This window comes from Camelus dromedarius, chromosome 23 (assembly GCF_036321535.1).
Source record: "Camelus dromedarius isolate mCamDro1 chromosome 23, mCamDro1.pat, whole genome shotgun sequence".
Lineage (NCBI taxonomy): Eukaryota > Metazoa > Chordata > Mammalia > Artiodactyla > Camelidae > Camelus > Camelus dromedarius.
Window position 1 is genome coordinate 2035859 of NC_087458.1, and position 20362 is coordinate 2056220.

General features: G+C 59.2%; 1 protein-coding gene across 8 annotated transcripts in view; it reads right to left on the minus strand.

Annotated features, from left to right (window-relative positions):
• GSE1 (Gse1 coiled-coil protein) overlaps positions 1-20362 on the minus strand; it is a 391422-nt gene that overhangs the window by 40979 nt on the left and 330081 nt on the right. The window contains exon 1 of one of the 8 annotated variants that reach the window (XM_064477672.1): positions 17457-17477. The exons of 6 other annotated variants lie outside the window; for them this stretch is intronic. Coding sequence is in view for 1 of the 2 variants with exons in the window: in XM_031436601.2 (XP_031292461.1) it covers positions 11062-11068 (7 nt within the window). In the remaining variant the exon portion in view is untranslated. Of the gene's footprint in view, positions 1-11061; positions 11229-17456; positions 17478-20362 lie in introns of those variants that run through there. One more of the 8 variants, XM_031436601.2, reaches the window with a different exon arrangement.

Sequence of the window (20362 nt, forward strand, 5' to 3'; positions counted from 1 at the left end):
AGAGCCGCCACAGCCAGATGCCCAGAGGCAAACGCAGCCGCGAGGCCGAGGGCAGGAAAGGAGAAGCCCCCAGCCTGGCAGCACCCGCAAATCAACTCGGCCCCTCAGACCGTGTCCCTCGGGTGGCAATGGCCTAACGCCCGTCCAGCACTGCCAGGGAGGCCCTCAGCCGCCCTGCTCCTTCCACCAGTGTGGTGGCTTCCATCATACTTTTTTCTCGTCTCTGCCTAAGTTTCTAGCACGGCCAGGAGCAGCACAAAGCTTTGGGGGGGGGGGAGCAAAGAAAAATCCAAGGGCAGAATGGTGAGCCCAGCTGGTGGCACAGAGGACATTTTCCAGAACCACCTTGTTCCCAATGCTTCAGAACAGACCTAGATCGATCGGGGTGCCTGCTGTCCGAATGCTCCGAGCAGCAGGACATGAAAAGGGGGGCAGGCCCCTAACACTCCATTAAACACGGCCTCGGCTCCCGCCCCCTCTGCGGCTCCCGCCCCCTCTGCGCTTGGCGGAGGGCGTTACTAATCAGCACGCAGCGGCCTCCCTCCAGCCCCCCGCGGCTCCTGTAATTACTGCCTCCTTTCATCCCGCTCTCCCCGGCACCAGACCTCAGGCCTGCTCCCTCCATGCTCTGTAATTACAAGCTAATAGCTGAGATGAATTTTCTGCTGGCTCCCGGTTCAAGCACCAATCCGCCCCTTCCCCCGACGGCCCCCCCTGGGGTAATTACACCCCACGAGGTTGGGCCCAGCAGGGCTTCACTTCCAGGCCCGCGTGCGCAATCTGGACTGGGTTTCTCTAATCACCCCTCTTGGTAATTTATCATTACCACAGAAAGAAATGTTTGTGAACAAATACAGGGCGTCCCCCAGCTCGGAGCCCCCCATGCCCCGGCTCCCCCTGCAAAGGGGTGAGGGTTCTGCAGCCCTGACAAGGCGGAGGTCACCTGAGCAGAGACCCTGGAAGGCGGCAGCAGCGGCGTGGGGCACCACGTGATCCCGGGAGCCTGAGCAGCTTCATAATAAATTCATTATTATATTTGTCTTCGGCTGTTCTGAGTTCACCCGCACGAAGCAGTTTTTCTTGGGGGTGGGGGCGGGGGAGGCGACTGGAAGAGTCGGGGAAGGTCTTCTTGTTCCTAGATGCACAGGGGAGCCTGCTGTCCGCCTTAACGTTCTTTTCAACTAAGGTTGTAGGTTTCAAAGGGGACGGGGCTTCTTCTGGCCCTGAGTCCCAGAACTGGACGTACTCCCTAAGGCTACAGCCCGTAGCTGGCAGGCAGAGCCAAAGCCACGGCTAATTGCTGGAGCAGGGGCCGGCCCTAGCAGATGGCCTGGATCCTGACCCGGAACCAGAGAGGAGGGTGGGAGAGAGGGGGGGAGGGGAGGGGAAGAAATGGGAGGAGGGGGAGGCCAGCCTGTGCGACCAGAGGGGACCCTGGCCCAGGAGTGAAATGAGTAACAAGGCAGCTCATTTTACAAGGAGTCTGCCATCCTCCCCCGCGCAGACCTATCTATCAGCAGCATTTATTAAGTCACTCCAGAGTAATGAGTGCAGGAGCCCATGAGCTGCAGGAACTGTCCAACAGGACCCCAGTCAATGAGAATGGGAGCCCAGGTGTGAGCCCACCGCCCAGCGCCAGCACCTCCGGGTGAGCTGTTGGCAAAGCTAATTTCTGGTGTCACTGGGCAGCCACTGCCAACAGGTCCAGCAATGCCCCACAGCTGCAAAGAGAGGGCAGCCACATTTCGGGCTCCTGCTGCAAAGCAGGTGGAGGTGAGAGGAGATCGAGGCCCGTGCAGGGGTTGAGGTTCAAGGCTGCAGACAGCCAGGAGTCCAGGAGGTTCCGGTGGAGGCAAAGGACGGAAGTCAGGCAACAGATGGCAGCGACATTTGACGGCGATTATCCTAAGGGCTGCTGCGTCTGGAGAAGCCTGGGACGGACAGATGAAGGGCTGGCGGCAGCCAGGGGGTGGCTGGGCGGCCTGGGAGGGGTGCGGGGTGGGAAGAGGCAGAAAACCTGCAGCCTCGGGGAAGCGCACAATTAAGACAAAAGAGGCTGAGAGACAGGGTCAAGGTTGGAGCCCAGGACCACTGAGGCGTTCCTAAACAGTGCGGGCAGTAACAACAACATGGCCTGGCTCTGCCCGGAGCATCAGTTACCCTTCGTAGCAACTTTAGGAACAGACCCTGAGCAGACAGGTCACCCAAGGAGCCTCTATACAACCCACTCCCTGCCCCCATTCTACAGACGGTTAAACAGAGGCTGGAAGAGAGTCGCACCCCTGTCTTTGGTTGCAAGCCGAGGCTGAGGAGCAGGGACGGGAAAACAGTTTTCCTTGCTGCTGTCCCGGCCACTTCCCTTTAAATGAGGAGACACTGGAAAGGACCCCCCTACTAGGGGTCACCTCCCATCCTGCAGGCTGCTGTGAGCACCCAGCCAGGGAGGAGGAATACAACTGACCTCGGGGTCCACCCGACCCCCGCGCCCCACATTCTGGCAGCCTGGGCTGGAGGGCACCCAGGACAACCCCAGGAGTGACTCCTTTGTGTGCCTGAGGCCCCTGAGCGAACCAGGCCACCTCCAAGCTGAGCCTCACTCACAAAGGAGCCCTTTGAGCAGAGCCTGGAGGCACAGGGTGCAAGATGTGGGTGGGGGTCAGAGGTGTCCAAGGCAGAGGTCCCAAAGGACAGGAACCCAACTTGGCCAGGAGATGGCCACTGGAAGCCTTCAAGTTTCTATGGAGCGAGCAGCAGGCTAGGGCCAGCAGGTGGGGAAACAGGCCAGGAGGGCAGGGGTCAAGACCAGGTCCTTCCTACAGAGGGAGGAAACCTGAGTGGGGGACCAGACTTTGAGAAGAGGAAGCAGGACACTGGGTGTTAGTACAGCTCGTGCCCCGCTCCCCAGGTGAAGTGGCAGGAACGGAGGATTCAAGAGCGTTGCCCCTTCAACACTGAGTGAATGTTGACAAAAGCTGTCTGTGCAGGGCAGGCATCCCACCTGCATCCCTAGACCCGAAGGGCACACAGTAGGTCCACAGCCTGCATAGGCACGTCAGCTACATCTTCACAGGTGCACAGCCGACCAGATTCAACCTGGAGAAAGGCGACACCGGGCATCCGTGCTCAGGCAGACTGGTAACTTCGGCGGTTACGACAAAGGACTGCACCCTTGGTTGGAAAACCAGCCAGAAGACCTGGTCCCCGGCCTGGCTCCCCCTGAACCTCCCGGTGCGGTCCTGTCAGGTCACTATGTGGTCTGAGCCTTGGTTCCCCCATCAGTACTTTGGGTGGGAGGGGGGACTAGACAGGGGGTGCCAGAGGCTAAGCTGGCCTCCTTTCATCCATCCACCTGGTTTGATTTGGCTTGAAGTCAAGACATGTTTAAATGTGAATCAATGGACAGTATCTTAAAACTGGAAGTTTCAAGTCAAAAGACAACATAGTTTCTCTTGAAAAATTAGGAGCCACCAAATCAGAATCCCAAGAGTAGCAACTGTCCCTTAATCTGTCCCTATGTCCCCAGGTTGCCAGAGGCCCCACTACACCCCACTGTCTCAGGCTGGTCAGCTCGCCCAACGCCGGGAGGTCTCTCCAGTCCAGAAGCGACGTGGGTTTGCCTGGGCGATGAACAGTGTTTGTAGGAGCTTAATAAATGCGTGCGCGACCAGGACACTCCACTCAGGTGCTAGTAACATCTGAATTCATCCAGATTCAACAGGAAGAGGTAACCCCATCCACCCTTAGCTTCAGAGGTGAGGGCCCACCAGGAAGGAGGCCGTGATCCCGGTGCGTGTCAACCACAGGCGGGTCCCACTTGAATCAAAGCCAGGACTTGCCTCAAATTACAAAATGTTTTTCTGGGGTAGCAGGTATAGCTCAGCAGTAGAGCACATGCTTGGCGTGCACAAGGTCCTGGGTCCAATCCCCAGTGCCTCCATCAAGAGGGGAAAGAAAGGTTTCTCTGCTTTTACAAAAGGTCCATTCTCACAATGGTTCCAAGTGGCAGATCAGATCCACTCCCCAGAAAAAAACCCCACTGAATTCTGCACTAACACCTTTCCCCAATATGTTCTACCTGGGCCAAAAGGATACTCAGTCCTTAATGGTGCTTCCACGGTCCAAGTTCTAACGGTGTTTCCTCTTCTGGGCTTATGTACCTTCTTCAAAGTCCCATGTACCATTTCCAGACATCAGTAAACACCCCATTGGAAAAAAACAACTACCCTGCAGCCAAAATGGGCTTCCAAGTAGGGCCACCAGGGAAGAGCCTGCAGAAACAGTCACAAGCCACCAGCCACGAACTCCCTCGTCCCAACCCTGGCACACGCCGGGTCAAGCTGGTCACCCTCCTCTGGCCACAACCGTTCTCCAGCAACTGCTGCCCAGCCTAGCCTGCACAACCCCTAACTTCTCAAAAGGAACAAAATCCCCTCCACAGCGCCAACTGGGAACTTGTAAGGCTCCAGGCAGGACGCTGAGGCCAAAACCAGTTCCCACGGGTACCGGCTTCATCCCCCAGGACGCCAGGCCACGTGGCAAGGAGCGACCCAGTCTACCCCTGGGACCCGCTGCAGGGGCAACAAAACCCAAGGTTGATCAAAGGGCTTTCACTCCTCTGTAGGGGGGGGAACGAACGACCTTGGAGGCCAAGGGCTGAGGGGCACAGCAGGCACCCCAACTAGCCAGAATCGGGTGCGTCAATGTCTGAGTTGTACAGGCGGGCAGAAGAGCGAGTCCCTGACATTCTTTCTGGAGGAATCTGGCAACATCTTTAAAGATCCGTCACTCAGCCCTTTCCCCTCTTGAAATCTCTTCAACAGATCAGTCCCGAGGTGTGTGCACACCCGTGGGGGTCCCCGTACGCGGCACGGACGCTGCTGGTGACTGCAGTACGAAACCCCGAGGCCCGCCAAGGGCCCCGGCAGGAGAGAGCCCGGCACGGACACCCCGCCGCGTACACTACCACATCAGGAAGACGTGGTCCTGCCCCTTTCCACTCGGAAACCAGCTGTTTGGTTAAGATGCACTCCCTGTGCTCATGTGACAGCTTCCCAGGTCTGGCACCCCTCCTTAGTCTTACAAAGACACATATTTAGGTGAAAACTGCACGTTGCAAAAAGCTAAGTTGATGTTTTCAGAAAGGAGAGGCCTGGACATCAATCTGACTTAAAACACACCACCTCAGCCCATGCTTCCGTCCCCCTCCATGTCCTAGCAGGGTCAACCAGAAATCCTCTTCAACAGACAGGGCCCCGAGAGCCCAGAGGGCAAGGCCACGGGGGCTGACTGGGGGCCTCAGTTTGCTTATCCTGTTAAATGGGAGCAACCAACCAACTAATGATCACGCAGCCCTTCCACCTCTGGCAGAAGTCCCTCCAACGTTCCCATCTGACGAAGAATTTTAGCTTTATCCACATCCAACTTTGTCTAGTCTAGCAAACCCTCATGTGTTTCAGGGAATACAGGAAGGCCTCACCTCCTACGTAAAAAAGTTACAAAACTGCCTTCAGAGATAAACGGACACCCAGAATTCAGGAGGATGAATTCGCTCATGTCCCTTGGTTTTCCATTTCATACAGAGGGTAGGTAGACAGACAGGCCCCGTGGTGCCTCCATTTCTCCCAGCTAATGGTCAATCCCTACCTGCAAAGACGGACAGCAAAGTAAGAGCACATCCCCATGTCACGTGTGTCGCATGAGGCAGTTGTCCCTCCTGCCCCCTAAACAGGCAGGATGGCGTGGTAGGAGGCGCCCCAAGCTCTGGCTCCGCTGGGGGGAGAGGAGACGGATTCACACGAAGGAGGCCCCCGCAGTCCTGGCCCTCCTCAGCGTGACACGTGGGTCTTCCCGTGTTTTCCTTTGGGACGGCTTAACCAGTCCCACGTCAACACCACCCGGAACGAGAGTCTGCCAGTCGGTACCTTTTATTGCTGCCTGTGGCCACAACCCACTCTGAGCACTGAGCACAGGAAGGGCGGGGCTAGGGGAGGGCTGCCGTTTCACCGCCCTCCTCCCTCCCCATTGGGAGGGGGACACAGTAAGAATTCGTGGTTTCAAGGCCCTGGGGGCAGGCGAGGCCCCAGGAGAAGCCGCCCGCTCAGCCCCAACAGGAGAGGGTCAGCAGGGGCCCACTTGGCACTTTGAGCCTCTGGGTCTTGGGGGGACAAGTGGCCGCAGCCCCTCCCCACACCGGACACTGCCAGGGCGGGGGAACAGATCCTTCCAGGCCTCTGAAGTTAAAATCCTAGGAATCCTAAAGCCAACAGGACGGGGATGATCTGGTGCTGTTTCTGACAAACCTGGACACAAGAGCCCTCAGTGACAGGCGCTGCTCTCTCTGGGTGCTTTGAGAGAAAGCATTTAACCCTCAACAGCCCGAGAATGAGGCGCCCGTCATCCCTACTTGACAGATGAGGAAACCGAGGCCCAGAAGCAAAGCGCGCAAGGCTGTGGGGGTTGAGCCACAGGTGAATGCTAACGCCCTGGCCAGGGACTGCCCCACAGATCCACAGGAGGAAGAGCAGACGCCAGGGGATCATGCCAGGTCCCCAAGGTTTTCAGCCCTTCCCCTGCATGGACCCCTTCAGGGCAGGCATGCAGTTTACGTTCCGTCATAAATCCTCAATTCCGAAAAGGCCTCTGCACTCCCAGTCTACAGGTGGGAAACAGCTGGTTACGGTGGGAGGACCTACGCTACGGCCTGCCCACGCGGGATGCCCCCCCTGTCCTGGGCCTGGCAGCAAAGTCACGGCAACGTGCAACTCTTCACACAGGTCAAGTTCTCCAGCTGGAGGAACCAGTTCCAGAACGGGAAGGCTGGGCCAGAGCTCCAGACAGACACAGAAGCCACCCATCCAAATCCACCTCTGCACTGGACAGCCTCACTAGGAGAGGGGCTCCCAGCTCACCTGGGGCAGGAAGGACACCTACCTTCAGGATTTTACCCGAGGTCAATGCAAAGCCCCAGGCAGCCAGCGACCCAGTAACGGAGTCTCCGGCACTGTTTATCCACTGCCTGCCCAGCCAGGGGAGGGGTGCTCGGCCCTATGCAATTCTGGGGCACACAGGGCAGACTCCAGCTTCCCAGTGAGACCCCACGTCTCAAGAAGCATCAGCCATACTTAAGTTAAAAATAAATTTTAAAACCTCCGCCCCCCACCTTCCCCACGGAAAGGAAGTCCTATCTCCTCCTCCCAACCCCCAGCAGGAGGCCCTTTCAGCTCAGCTCAGCTGGGGGCTTACAGAACGCAGATGTCTGGGCCCCACCCCTAGAGATCTGGGTCTTGTTTGGTCACAGACCCAGCCTGGGCGTTTTAAAGTTCCCCAGGTGAGTCTGAAGTGTAGGCAAGCACCTGGGCTGGGGGCTTCCTGCTCCCCATACATCTCCTTCCTCCGTTAAAAGTCACCTCCTGGAGACCTCCAAGTCCCACAGGGACCCCCCCCCAAGCCTCAAGTTCACCCAAATTCCCCTCTTCCCCCCAGATGTGTGCGAACTCTGGTACCCTCCCCTTCTCTCCAGGCCTGGCCTCCATCCCACCCTCTCCAGAGGCTGCTCTCACTTCCCCCAGCCCTACAGTGGCTTCCTCTCTGAAAGCGCTGAAGGCATCAGGAAGGGAGGGGCAGCTGGTCTGAGGGACCCCCGGGATGTGGAGCTAAGTGGAGAATTCCAGGCAGAGGAGAGCCCCAGCAAAGACAGGGAGACAAGGCACTGAGTATGAACCCCTGAGGTTTCATCCTGCTGGAGCAGGGGCACAAGCCAAGAGGCCAGTGGGGGAAAGACGCTACAGAGGCAAGATTAAAGCCACCCCCCCCCCCGTTTTGGCAGGCAGGCAGAGTGTTATCTGTGTGTGCACGTCCCAGCTCAATAAATTCTCATTGACTAGAATGCTCCCAAACGTCACCTCCCGCCCGTGGCCTCGGCTGAGGAGAAAGGCCAGCGCTGGAAAGTGGAGCCAGCGGCTCAGCAACCCGCACCACACTCAGCAAGAGGAGAGAAATTAAAGCGAGTGGCCAAGCTGAAATGTCACCCGAAGCACAGATCCCTGCAGGTTGGAAAAACAGCTCCCCCAGCACAGCATGGAAGCCGGGCGGGCCGGCCTCAGGCAGCCCTGTGGTTTGGAGGCTGCTGTGTTGCCACAACAGAGGGAACTGACGAGCTACCACCCAGCCCCAGCCCGGCACAGACTTCGAGTAACCCAGGCTGGGAATTCCAAGCCTTCGGATGGGGCCAGGAAAAACCTGCCTTGCTGGCTGACTCCACAAGCCCCTACGAGTTCCTGGGGCAAGAGGAGAGAGGTAGCAGCCAGGTCTTGCTCACCCGCGTTCTTCTGGGGAAGTGAGAGCTGCAGGCACCCACCCCTCTGGTAGGGGCTCCAAGCCCAGAAGTCCTTCTTCCTTCAGAGCAGGAGAAGCAGAGACAACTCCTGCCAAAGGGTCAAGGGCTGTTAGGGACTGAGTGGACTGGGGAGGTGTCAGGCTTGGAGGTGCAAGACCCACGATGGCCACAGAGTGGCGCTGTGCAGAGTTTGGCTCCTCTGGCCAGAGATGCTGAACCCAGGGGCTGGAGGCTTCTGCTCCCAAACCCCAAGGCTCTCTCGGAACTGCAGCTCCTGATCTTCCCGCAGAGGCAGGGAAGTTATCAGAGGCCAAAGGACTGCATAAGGGCATGGCTTGACAAAGGAATCTGAGCTCCAAAGGGAGCAGCTGCTTCTAGCTGTGAGCTTAGGCTCTGGTTCTCAGTTCCAGTCTGCACAGTAGAATCACCTGGGGACCCCCGAGAACTCCCCAGGCAGGGGCCGCGAACCCAGAGGCAGTAGCTTCACTGGGCTTGGGGAGGCCTGGCCACCTGCAACTGTAGAAAACCAGGTTGCAGGATCTATAAACCCATCTCAACTGCAACAAGGAGTTTCAGGATTCCGGAAGCTGTACCCAACAGGTCAGGGCCTGCGCTGTCAAGGACTGCCTGTTACCTTGTTCAGAGCCTGGCCCCACAGATAGGATGGGCCTCCCAGCCTCCCTTCCCAAGGCGGGGCTGACCCTGGGTCACCACCCTGGCTGCTCACCAGCTCCAGACTCTGCACCGCCCCCAAAGTTCACATAAAGGAAGCTTGAAGTGTCAAAACTCTGGCTGGCTGGCTCCTGAGGCCCCGTTCCCTCCTCACTGCAGTGCGGGGTCTACTCCTGCTCTGAGACAATGTGACAAAAGCCAATCCCACAGCACCCTCTTTCACCCTGGCATCAGGACTGCACTGATAGGGGCTGATGTGAAGTATCCATGTAGCTGTTATCTCTGAGCCTGGCCTGCGAGCTTCCTAGTCCACCAGGGCCAGGGCACGGCGGTAACTCCCCTGAACAGCCAGCAGCTGGGATGACACACAGGCGGCCAGTCGGAGCCTGCGCCCTGGGCCCCCTCACCTGTGGCGTGGCCCAGCTGAGTCAGGTTCCACCGTCCCTACGGGTGGAGGCAGCCCGTAAACACAGGCTGAGCAACACTTACATGTCCCAAACCTAAGTAACATCCAGAGGCAGCCTGCTCACCTTGGTCCCTTCACTTTCCACGGGGGGTGGGCGGGGTGGCAGCGCAGAATCCCAGGGGAGAGGACCCAGCCAGCTAACCAGGGGACATTTCTAAGTGCCTCACACCAAGACCTTCTGACCTTCTGTCCCTCTGCTTGGAAATCGGCTTAAGCGGGGAGGTTCCCACCCAGAATCCGCTGGGCCCTTTGTTCCAGTCTTTCACAAAAGCAGCCCTTTTTTTTTCGTCTGGTGGTCCCGCTTTTTGTTTCCAAACCACAGCCTGTGTGGGCCCCAGATAAGGCACTGCAGGGGTTAACAAGGGTTTAATGTATTTTAGACGCACTCCGCAGACAAAGGCTAGTTTACAAAACAAGAGCCAAATCGACTCAACTCGGCTAGTATCCACCACCCAGCAGGTGCTTCCCCGCCGAGCGCATAGCCCTCCAAACTTAAAGCCGGCGCTCGACCAAGGAGCCCCGGCACATCACGTGGGGGCGTCGCAGCAACCCTTCACCCAATCCGGGGAACCCTTTCTCCCCAAGACCCGCGACTCAACCTCCACTGCGCACTCCTAAGTGGTCCCCGGCCCCCCCTCCAGAGCTCCGGAGGGTGAGCACAACTCCCGCTCCGCCTCCACGAAGGGAATTTAATTAGCCTGCTGGAGAGGCGGGCGGGCGGCCGAGGAGGTGTCTCTGGTGCTGCAATATAATTGAATCGGCTCCACTCAGTCGGGCCACTCGCCGCCCATCAGCGCGGCCGCCGAGCTGGGGGTGGGGAGGCGCATCCAGGCGAGGCAGGAAGGGCCGGGGAGGAAAAAAAGGCAGCGCGAGTAGGGGGCAGCGGATGCAATCACCTCCCACCTCCGAGGCCGGGGCAGCCATCTTCAGCAGGGGGAGGGGCAGGGGAACTGCTCCAGCGAGGTGGGGGGGGGGTGGGCAGAGAGGGAGGAGAGAAGCGACGGAGCCCGGGGCGCGCCCTTGGGAAGCAGGGCGTGGGGGTCGGAGACCTGGGAGGCTGCAGTCCCGCCCTCCCGGCAGTCTCCCTCGCTCCGAGGGAAGGGGGAGGGGAGCAAGACAAAAAGCCAAACGGCGCGGCCCCAGGCGGCGAGCAACCCCCTCCCCAGCCGCCGCCAGCACCTGCCGCGGGGGCGCACCGCCGCCCCCCTCGATCCCTCCCCCGCCGCCGCAAAGTTTTCACTCCGGCTTCAGAGTGTCGAGAGCTCACCGAGAGCCCCCCAGCTCCCCACACGCGAGCTCTTAAGCGTCCCTCGCTGAACGCAGCCACCGAGCCCGAGCCTGCGGCGGCTCGAGCCCCCGCCCGGAGCCAGGCGGCCCAGGCTGCGACCCGCCGCGGGCGGGGGGGTGCTTTGGTCGCTTGCCTGTCCGCTCAGCTCTTATCGCCGCTCACACTCTGGGGGAAGTTGCCCTGGAGCCGTTGGCGGCTGCCCCCGCGGAACCCGCGAACTTGGAGGAGAGGGGGGCGCTGGGGAGGGAGGGAGCGCGGAGACCGCCCCCCCCCGCCCCCTGCCCGGAGCGGCGCTCTCACCTTTCATGCCAGGGCCCCGCAGCTCCGCCTCGGCTGACACATGCTGGAGCCACCGTCGCCCAGTGTTTGTCTAAACTGCTTATCTCACCCGGGGCTGCTCGGCGGCAGCGACGACTTGGGCCCGCTGGGGAGGTGGAGCTTCCGGGGCCCGGGCCAAGAAACACCTGCTGCTGTCGCCGCCGCCGAGGACACACCCAAGCGCAACGCCGCCCACTCCCGGGCCACTGGCTCGCTCCCGGCTCCCTGACCTCAGCCAGCGGGAGGTGTCGGGTTTCAGCCGCAAACACGCGCGCGCGCACCGACGGACGCCCGGGTACACCCGCGCGGGCACACGCCCCTCCCCAGCCAGGCCGGCCAGGTGAGCCGAGGACACCAGCTGGTAGGGAAAGTGCCACCCTCAGGCTCTCGGGGGTCCCTGGCTCGACTGGTCAGGGGTCCCCAATACACTGGTGTCCAAGCCTAGCCACTTGAGTCCAAAAGTAGGGAGCAGTCACTTCCAATACGCCCGCCAAGCGAGAAGAGCCCTTGTGCGTCTCACGACCGCTTCCCCGGCGCCTAGAACTGTCTGGAACAAGCAGGCCCAACAAGGAATGAACGGATAAACTCACGTGTTCCTGGAGGCCTTTTGGAGGAAAACTTTCTCGGAGCCGGAGTGTGTGTGCTGGGGGTGGGAGGGTAGTACAAGATAGGCTGTGCGTTTATCCTCCCCACCCCCACCCCTTACTATCCCAACTTGAAATGGCTGAATGTTAAGAACTCGGGCCTACGTGCCTTCCTCTCAAAATTCTAGGAACTCCCCTTTCTCGTTTTGTTTTAAGTAACTTTTCGGAAGGCCACAGTGCGGGGAGGGGCGGGGATAGTTCTTTTAAGAACCCATGTCTCAGCGGCTGGAGAGTCCACGGAGGCGCCGCTCCGCCAGGGGGATCATTAAGTAGCTGGGGTTGCGGTCAGAGGCGAGGCCGCCCGCCTCCAGAAACTGGCACGACCCACTGGGCCTCTGGCCCCGGAGCAGCGCCTCCCCATTCCTGGCACCCCCCCCCCCCACCCTACCTCACCCAGGCACTTGACAGACTGGAATGACTCAGGGAGCGTCCTGAAATTCCTGGGCACCCACAGGCGGCACGGCGAAGGACTGAGGCCCCAGCCTCCCCACCTCCCGGCTCCGCCCCGCCCCCACCAGCAGCGGCGCCGTCGACCCGCCTCGAGCCCACCCCCCACGCGGCCCGCGTCTCCAGGAAGCGCCGGGTTAATGGGGCAGGCCTCGCCCGACGCCCCAGGCCCTGGCGCGTTCCGGCGCCCCAGGGCTCTGACCTTGCGGGCGTCCAAAGCTCCCAGCGTTGCTCAGATGCCCCCGGGTCTCTCCCTGTACAACTCCTTTTGAAAATTCTCTAACCTACAGCTTTCACACCTTTAAGCCCGGAGGCAAACCAGTACCCACCGCCCCCTCCCGCACCGCCCCAAGCAGCCGCCCTAGCGCCGCGCTGCGGGTTTCAACTTTCGCCCACCGGTGCCAGCCCGCGCTTCTGCCAGCCCCAAACCTGCCCCGGGACTTGCCCGCGCCGCGCTTGGCAGGCGCGCACGCAGCCGTCCCCGCGGGCCTAGCCTCCCCCGCCTTCCCTCCTCCCTCTCCCTCCCTCCTCGCGCCAGTCCGGATTGCGACGGGAGGGAGCGCTGGGCGCCTGCCACCCCCCATCCATCTGTTCCCGATGACGCTGGCGGGCCTGGAGCATTCGGAGCCCGCGCCAGCAGGGAGGAGAACCCGCCTGTGTGCCCGCGGGGGGCCGAGGGGCAGAGCCCGGACAGGCGCCCCCAAACCACTCATTCCCCTGATCCACCTTCCACCGCGGGTCGGCCCCTCTCCTTGCACAAGTCTCCTGGCCGACCACAAACGAAAAGGGAAACGGACTCGCGAGGCCGGGGGCCGTTACTGGCTCCTACCTGCGGGCGCTGGCCGGCCTTGGCACCATGTGGGAGGGGCGCTTCTCCACCACCCGCCTCGCTCCGGGCCTAGCCTCCCTCCAGGGGGCCTAGGCCTCTGCCCGACGCTGTAATTTAGGCACCACACGGTGTCTCCGCAGCGCGGCCTCCGGTAATTTATCGCCAGCAGTGGCCGGCATATTCACCGCGGCCCTGGCGGCCAGGACGTGGGGGAAGGGGTGCCTCCATCCCGGTCTAGAGTCTCGGGTGGGGGGAGGGGAGGGAGGAGTTGAGAGACCAACTACCGGCCTAGGGCCTGAAAAACAAAATTAAAAACCTCTGGGGGCGGTTCCAGCCCTTTCCCACCTAGATTACAGGCTGTGGGGGGAGGGGAGTAACTTGCAAATGAAACAACTCGCACCTGCCCAGGAGTCTCCTCCCAGCCCAGTCTCCAGTCTGGGCACCCACGCCCAACCTCCAAATCTCTCTCACCAGGACATGGGCTCGCGATTATTTCCCTTATTCCTTGGGGGGCCCCCGGTGGTGGTGTTGGGGAAAGGTCAAGTTCTTCCACCTGTTTAAGAAGGATCACAATGGTCGAACAAAAAATCTGTGGGGTGGCCACTGCGGTTTATCATTTGGCTAATTTTTAGAACTGGCCGATCCCTCTCTTATAGACATCTGGTTCCACTGGATTGCGAGACGGGCAATCTGAGCCCCATTTCAAAGATGAGGAAGTTGAGGCCAGAGTTGCTCAAGGTCACGTAGGCACTGGTGCGATTGTTGCTGGCTGGGAGCTGCTCGCACCTGCTGGAGTCTCCCTGTTCGCAGCACAGCCGGCGGAGGCGGCTGGGAGCTGCAGGAAACCCCAGCGACCGCCGGGAGGCAGCAGCGAGCTGGCTGTGCGTGCCCTGGCTAGAAAATGCTGGCAGCCACCAGGCGGGCTGGCACGGGGGAAGATGGATGACACTCACTGTCAGTGCGCCCGGCCGGAGGAAATTAGTAATCCGGGAGCTGGCCTCCGAGTTTAAGGGTGGGAATTGCTCTCCCACAGCCCGCGCACTCCTCACTAACGAGGTTTGTAGCTTGACTCCTAATCTCAGGCTGGCCACCCTCCATTTCCCTCCAGGCGTGTTCTTTCTCCTCCTTGGCAGCTCCCACCCCGCAGCCAGTCGTGAGTTCTTCCTTGGCAAAGTGCTCCCTCCTTGCACTCCTCTCCCTCATTCCCATATGCCTGGAAACCTGGCAGAAAGAGGAGGTCCAGTGTAAGAGGGCAAGTTTTACCCAAGGCTGGGGCCAATCCTATGGGGGGCTGTAGGGGGACACTTCCCAGATTGAGGACACCTGCCGTGATGACCCTGCTCACCAGAGGCGATAGATTGCTGGCAAGTGCCTGCCCGCACCCCCAGACTCAGGTCAGTGAACAGTGCCTCCTGGAGCAGGAAGCAGGGGTCAGAAGGCCCTGAGCACTTACTCAGGTGCGTCCTTGTGAAATCCAGCCCACATCCAGGAGCTTGGGACTTGGGAAGCCTACCCAGCCAAAGGCATGAAAAAGCCCTCAGTTAAGGAAAAGCCTCAGGACCCTGTTAAACTTACCCACTGAAGCCCGGGACTGACAAGGGATCTCCTGGGAAGAAAGGGTTGACTCTAACCAACATGGTGGACATTTGTCACTCAACAAACACACTAGCCTTCCCAGATACACAACTGAAAATGCCAGGCCCAAGGGGGAGGGTGCTGATAGGAGGGGTACTTTGAGGCAGCAAGGAATTGAGAAGACAGGAGGGCGTGTTGGCAACTTACCCCTCACCACCACCACCACCACCCAGGGACCGTCCTGGGCCAGGTAAGGTTCCCAGGAGTTGGAGGCACTACTTGCCACTGTCCTCCGCTGAGTCTCAGCACAGGTGCAGCCCCTGGTCTATGATGGGCCCTGGATGCCAGGGACGGGGGTTCTGCAGTCCTGTTCTTTATCTTCCTGCCACTGATCCACAGGACTCATGGTCTAACAGTGTCCTCCACCCTAACCAGCTGTTCCTAGCACATAAGGGCTGCATGTCACCATCATTTTTCCATCACCCCAGACACTCCATTCAGCATCTGAATTGGCAGACAAGCATCAGGGACCTGGACTTCAGTGTGGGTGGGAAGGGAGGTTCCCTTCTGCTGTTTACCAGATACCTAACATGTGCCAAGGCAGCTCAGCTCCTGTCACTTAATCCTCTCAGGCCCTGCAAGGTGGCCTCCTGATCTCCATCACAAAGCCCAGTGAGGAGACCCAAGACGGTTAATTGACTCATCTAGGGCTCACAATTTCGACCCCAAGCCTGATCCAGACTGGGGGTGTTGCCTACACCTAGCAACATTTCTCCGTAGCCTCTGCTGCAGATACACGGGGAAGGGGTAGCTGCAGCATCTCTGCTGGCTGTCCCAGTGTCTGAAACCATTCTCCCTTCCAGGGGACTGAGGGACCCAGAGCCCAGCACCCTGGGATTTGTGCCATCCCTCTGCATGAGTGGTCCACTCACCCCAAGGCCACCGATGTAGAGGGCACCACCAGGGGCACCAAGGGCTGAGGGGCAAGGGGCCTGCCCAGCCGCCCCCTCCATCCCCAGCCCCTCCTGCCCTGCCCTGTGGCCAAACCTCCATCACTTGTACACTGAAGTCCCCTTTCTCTCTCTAGCCAGCTATCACTGGTCCAGAAATCCTCTCCATTCTTCAAAGCCCAGCTTAAATCTTATCTCTTCCAAGAAGGCTTTTCCCATCCCTGCCTCTAGAATTCATCTCTCCAGGGACTGCGTCCCACTCTTAGATAAAGATCGCACAGGGCAGCGGGTCTCAGATAACGGAGAGGAGGGGTGGGAGAAGAGTGTGCGAAATACAGGTTCCCAGGCCACCCTACAGTCTGGGTCAGGGCCAGGGAGCGCATCCTTAGCAAGCTAGGGGCGGCGGTGGGGGGGTGGGGGGTCCTGTGCCTCCCTGTGATGACTGGAGCCCTGGACTCCCCCCACCCAAGAGAGAGTCGGTGCCCAGCGGGGAAGTGACACAGCCCCAGCTTCCAGCCGGCCTCTGCACACTCACATTTCACGCAGACCCGCAGAAAGGGTAAAAAGGGAGGGAAAACCCTGGCAGCCCCTCTCCTTCCCCCTCCCCTTCCCTCCCCAGGCCTGCCCTCCTAGGGAGGAGCCAAGCTCTCCAGGGACTGGGGAGGGGGGCACGTCTAGGCCTGGCCTCGCCATCTCGGCCGGCTGTCCAGCGGCCAAGGTCACCTCCAGGGAGCAGGAAGGGTTAAGGCCCAGACGACCCCTGTGGACAAGGTGGCAGGAGTTTGCCTCTTAACCCTGGGCTGCCCCAACATTTCCTGCCCTTTCAGCGCCGGCTTCCAGGCTGCACCCAGCTCACAGCTGCACTCCTTTACAATCAGTTAACAGCTGTTTTGCATAGATTTTCAATTCTAATTGCCTCGCTTTGTGAGCCGCTGAGCCCCGGTGAATGGGGAAGCCGCCGCACGGCTAGAAAGCAGGCGGGGAGGGGGGACGCTCCAGAGGGACTAAAAGGAAGCCAGTGTGCGCGGGGCTGGCTGCTTTTATTTTTATTTTTTAATAAAAGAATACTCCCACCACGAACTGCCCCGGCTCAGCTCCTGCCTCTCCTTGCCTGGAATCTGAAGATGCCCCCCCAAACTTGGGAGGGATGCCCACCCCCTCCCCACTCTGACCCGGGCCCCACAACCTCCCCCAGACACAGTCCCCTGGGGGCAGCTTCCAGCCCTGGAGCCGCTGCTGGAGCCAGTGCTCCCCTCCCCCCACGCCCCCCCAGCCCCCTAGGCTCTCCAGTACCCAGATATGGGAAGCTAATTGGACAATAAAGTTGAGCAGCGAGGAAACGCGCTCTCTGGAGACAGCTGGCATCTATAAAAGAGAAATATTTGCATTTAAAACCTTTAAACTTTATACAGCGGGGCCAGGCCATGGCAGGGGAGGGTGGATGGATGAGGGGGTTGCTCAGACCCTCAGGGGGGCAGCGGCTCCTGGAGGAGGCAGCCCAGGCTGCCAGAGGTCCACGGAGGGCCTGAGGCTGGTAGTTCTGAACTTCTCTGCCACCCGCGACCGCGACCCCACCCCCACAACACGCCTGCTGTTCCCTGCAGGATACCAACTGGCAGACCCTGGCCTGGTGGCCTCACCACGGATCAAGCACAAACCCTCCTGGCTCCCTACCCACACAGGGGCCCAGGCATTTAATGGCAGTCGCAAGGCCTTTCCAGGTCAAGACCATGAGGCCGGAGTCCACACCCTCGTGGTGGGCCTGGCTGGGCCCTGCCAGGTAAGCAGAGCCTCAGGCCACTCCCCGTCACCCGTCCCTCCCCCTGGCTGCTGGCTGAGTCATGGTGGGGAAAGTGGCCCCCAGGGTGCAGCTTCTGGCAAGAAGACAGTTTGCAAGGAAGGCCCAGGGCTTCCCCACTCGTGTGTGCTCACCTCCGATGTGCAGCTGTGGGAGGACACACCCCTGCTGTGCTCAGGGCCCCTTGGGGCAGCGCCACCCCACTGCCTGGGTGAAGAAACAGAGGCTCAGAGAAGTCAACTGCTTGCCAGGGGCTGGCAGGCACCTCCCCCTCCACGCTGCTGCTGGGGGGAGAGGCAGTTTTCATTTCCGCACTCACATGCCTAGTTCCCATTTTTCATATTTGAGAGAAACCTGGCCACATTTTCCTACTGTCAACATTTGCAGTGTAAAGCCGGGAGAGAACATGTCCCTGAGTGGTCTTATTCTAGCAGGCTTTCATGACATCGTAGAGCACTCTGAGCCTCAGCTCCACGTCCTGTCTACTGGCAGGCTGACATTGAGGGGGTACGGGGTGCAGACTCCCAGCTCTGCCTTCCCGGGCAGCAGCGGAAACTTCCAGGGTGGAGGGGTGGTGGCAGAAAACGTGGCCAAAATCAACAGCACACGCGCCATTTTCAATAATGTCAAGTAAGCAAAAACCAACCAGAAACATCCCCTCTGTTCCGGAGCAGCCTGTCCTCACAACTTCTGTTCCCAGCAGGAAAGTATTTCCAGTCCCAGCAGTGCCAGCTGAGTTCCTGGCTTGGCGTTCAAGGCCTCGGGCAGCTGTGGTGAAACTGCCTTCCCCCCACCCACCCACCTTCTCCAGCCGCTGAGCTCCCACAGCCTCAGCTGACTTTTTCACCGTCGCTTCCTAAACACGACTGCCCGGTCATCTTTGTGTCAACCTCATTCCAGAATCAGCCACAAAGCCAATTGAAAACACGGTTTCTGAGAGAGCCCACTGGCCTTCGGGAGGGATGGGAGTGGGGCGGGGAGCGGGCCCGAGGAAAGACCCCTGGGCTAAGCCTGAGGGGCTGCGGCCTGGCGGAGCAAATGGCCTCCTCGCTCACTGGGCCCCAGTTCTGCCAGCTGTTGACATGCAAGCAACACAGTCCCTTCCCAAGCTTTAAAGTGAGGACGAAACATGACACTAAACCGGAAAGAGCCTTGCACAGTGCCTGGAACACAGCTGGAGCTCAAGAGAACTACTTACATTTGGTGTGAGAAGGAAATGGATGGCAAGGAGGCAGCAAATAAAACAGTTTTACAAGGAAGCAGGTGGGCAGGCAGGGAGGCCACGCCGGCACGATTTTGGGGGAGGGGGACTGAGGCGTGGGCCAGGGCAGCATGGGTCTGGCTAGAGGCCTTAGGGCATCACAGACCCTCCGAGAATCACGCCAGCCCTTCCCCGGGCACAGCCCCATGCTGGCTTCGGGGTCAGTACTACTGGTCGGTCACCTGCAGGGTGTGGGTAGCCGGATGGACAGGAGGAGAGCAAGAGAGAGCCACCAAATTTCTTGGGTTTGTCATTTTTTTAAAATGTTGACAGTATGCAGTTAGGACTTCCTTCTCAGAGATGTGTCTTAAAAATGACCTGGGAAGGGAGGGTTTAGCTCAGTGGTAGAGTGCATGCTTAGCACGCACGAGGTCCTGGGTTCAGTGTGCTGTACCTCAAGAAAGGAAGGAAGGAAGGAAAGAAGGAAGGAAGAAAGAGAGAAAGAAAGATTGTACATCAACTACAATTCAATAAAAAAATTTTTTTTGAAAATCATCCAGCCACCCCAGTGTCCTTCCACGGATGACTAGATAAACAACGGTGTCATCCATCTCTGCCAAGGATTATTATTCAGCCATAAAAAGGAGTGAAGTCCTGATACATGCTCCAGCGTGGATTAATACAGTGAGACTTGAAAACGTATGTCCACACAAAAGCTTGGACATGGATGCTTTTGGCAGTATGTTCAGCGCAGCCAGAAAATGGAAGCAACCTAACTGTCTATCAACTGACAGTGGATTTTAAAAACCTGTATGTAGTCTGTCCACCCAGTGGAATATTATTCAACCACGAAAAGGAAGCAAATACTGAGTGTGTTACAGCACGGATGAACCTTGAAAACAGCATTCTAAGGGAAAGAAGCCAGATACAAAAGACCACTTAGTGTGTGATTCCATCCACGGGAAGGTCCATCCAGAAGATACATCCATAAGGACAATAGATCAGTGGTGGCCAGGGACAGAGGGGCGGGGCAGGGACCGCTAATGGGTACAGGGTTCCTGTTGGGGTGAAAAACTGTCTTGGGCCGAGATAGAGGTGCTGGTTGCACAACTTCATGAAGGTATTAAACGCCACTGAATTGTTCGCTTTAAAATGGTTAATTTCACGTTGTGTGAATTTTACCTCAATTTAAAAAAAAAAAAAGATCCAATCTGAAGGCCCCCTAGGTTGGTCCTGGGAGACGCAGGGCAGGGCACAAGTTTCCAGAGAACCCCAGCATCCCCTGGGAGTTCCCTTTCATGCTGTTCGCCTTGGGTATTTCGAGAGAAACTCGTCAGGTTCGAGCATTCTCTGCTTCCAGGGCGTTTTCCATGCTCAGCCCCACCACTCACACAAACGTGGAACACACTCAGTGCTGTCCCTGCAGACGGGACCTCTGAGCCCTCGAGGTGGGGGTTGGCACTGTCCTCCCCCAACTGCGTTTTTCACCCCCATCAACAGTTCTCCAGCCTCGGGGGCGGGCAGGCCGTGCCCCGTGAGCTCTGAGCAGCTGGGGGTCAGGACACTGAAAGGCACACACCTGTCCTGGAGCAGCACTGCAGCTGGCTCCCGCCACCTGGCCACCGGGCTGGAAAGCAGCCAGCTGTGACCTGGGCAGGCCTAGGGGACAAGGAGGGAGTGGAGGGTGGGGTGGCATGGGGAGGCTAGGCCCCCAGAGATCACCAGTGGCAGGAGAGACCCCAATCCTGGACCCCTGACCTGAGGCCAGCGTGGCCCATTGGGGGTCGAAAGCCGGAACGCCCAGGGAGCTCCCTGCCCCATGTGCCCAGGGGGCAGGCA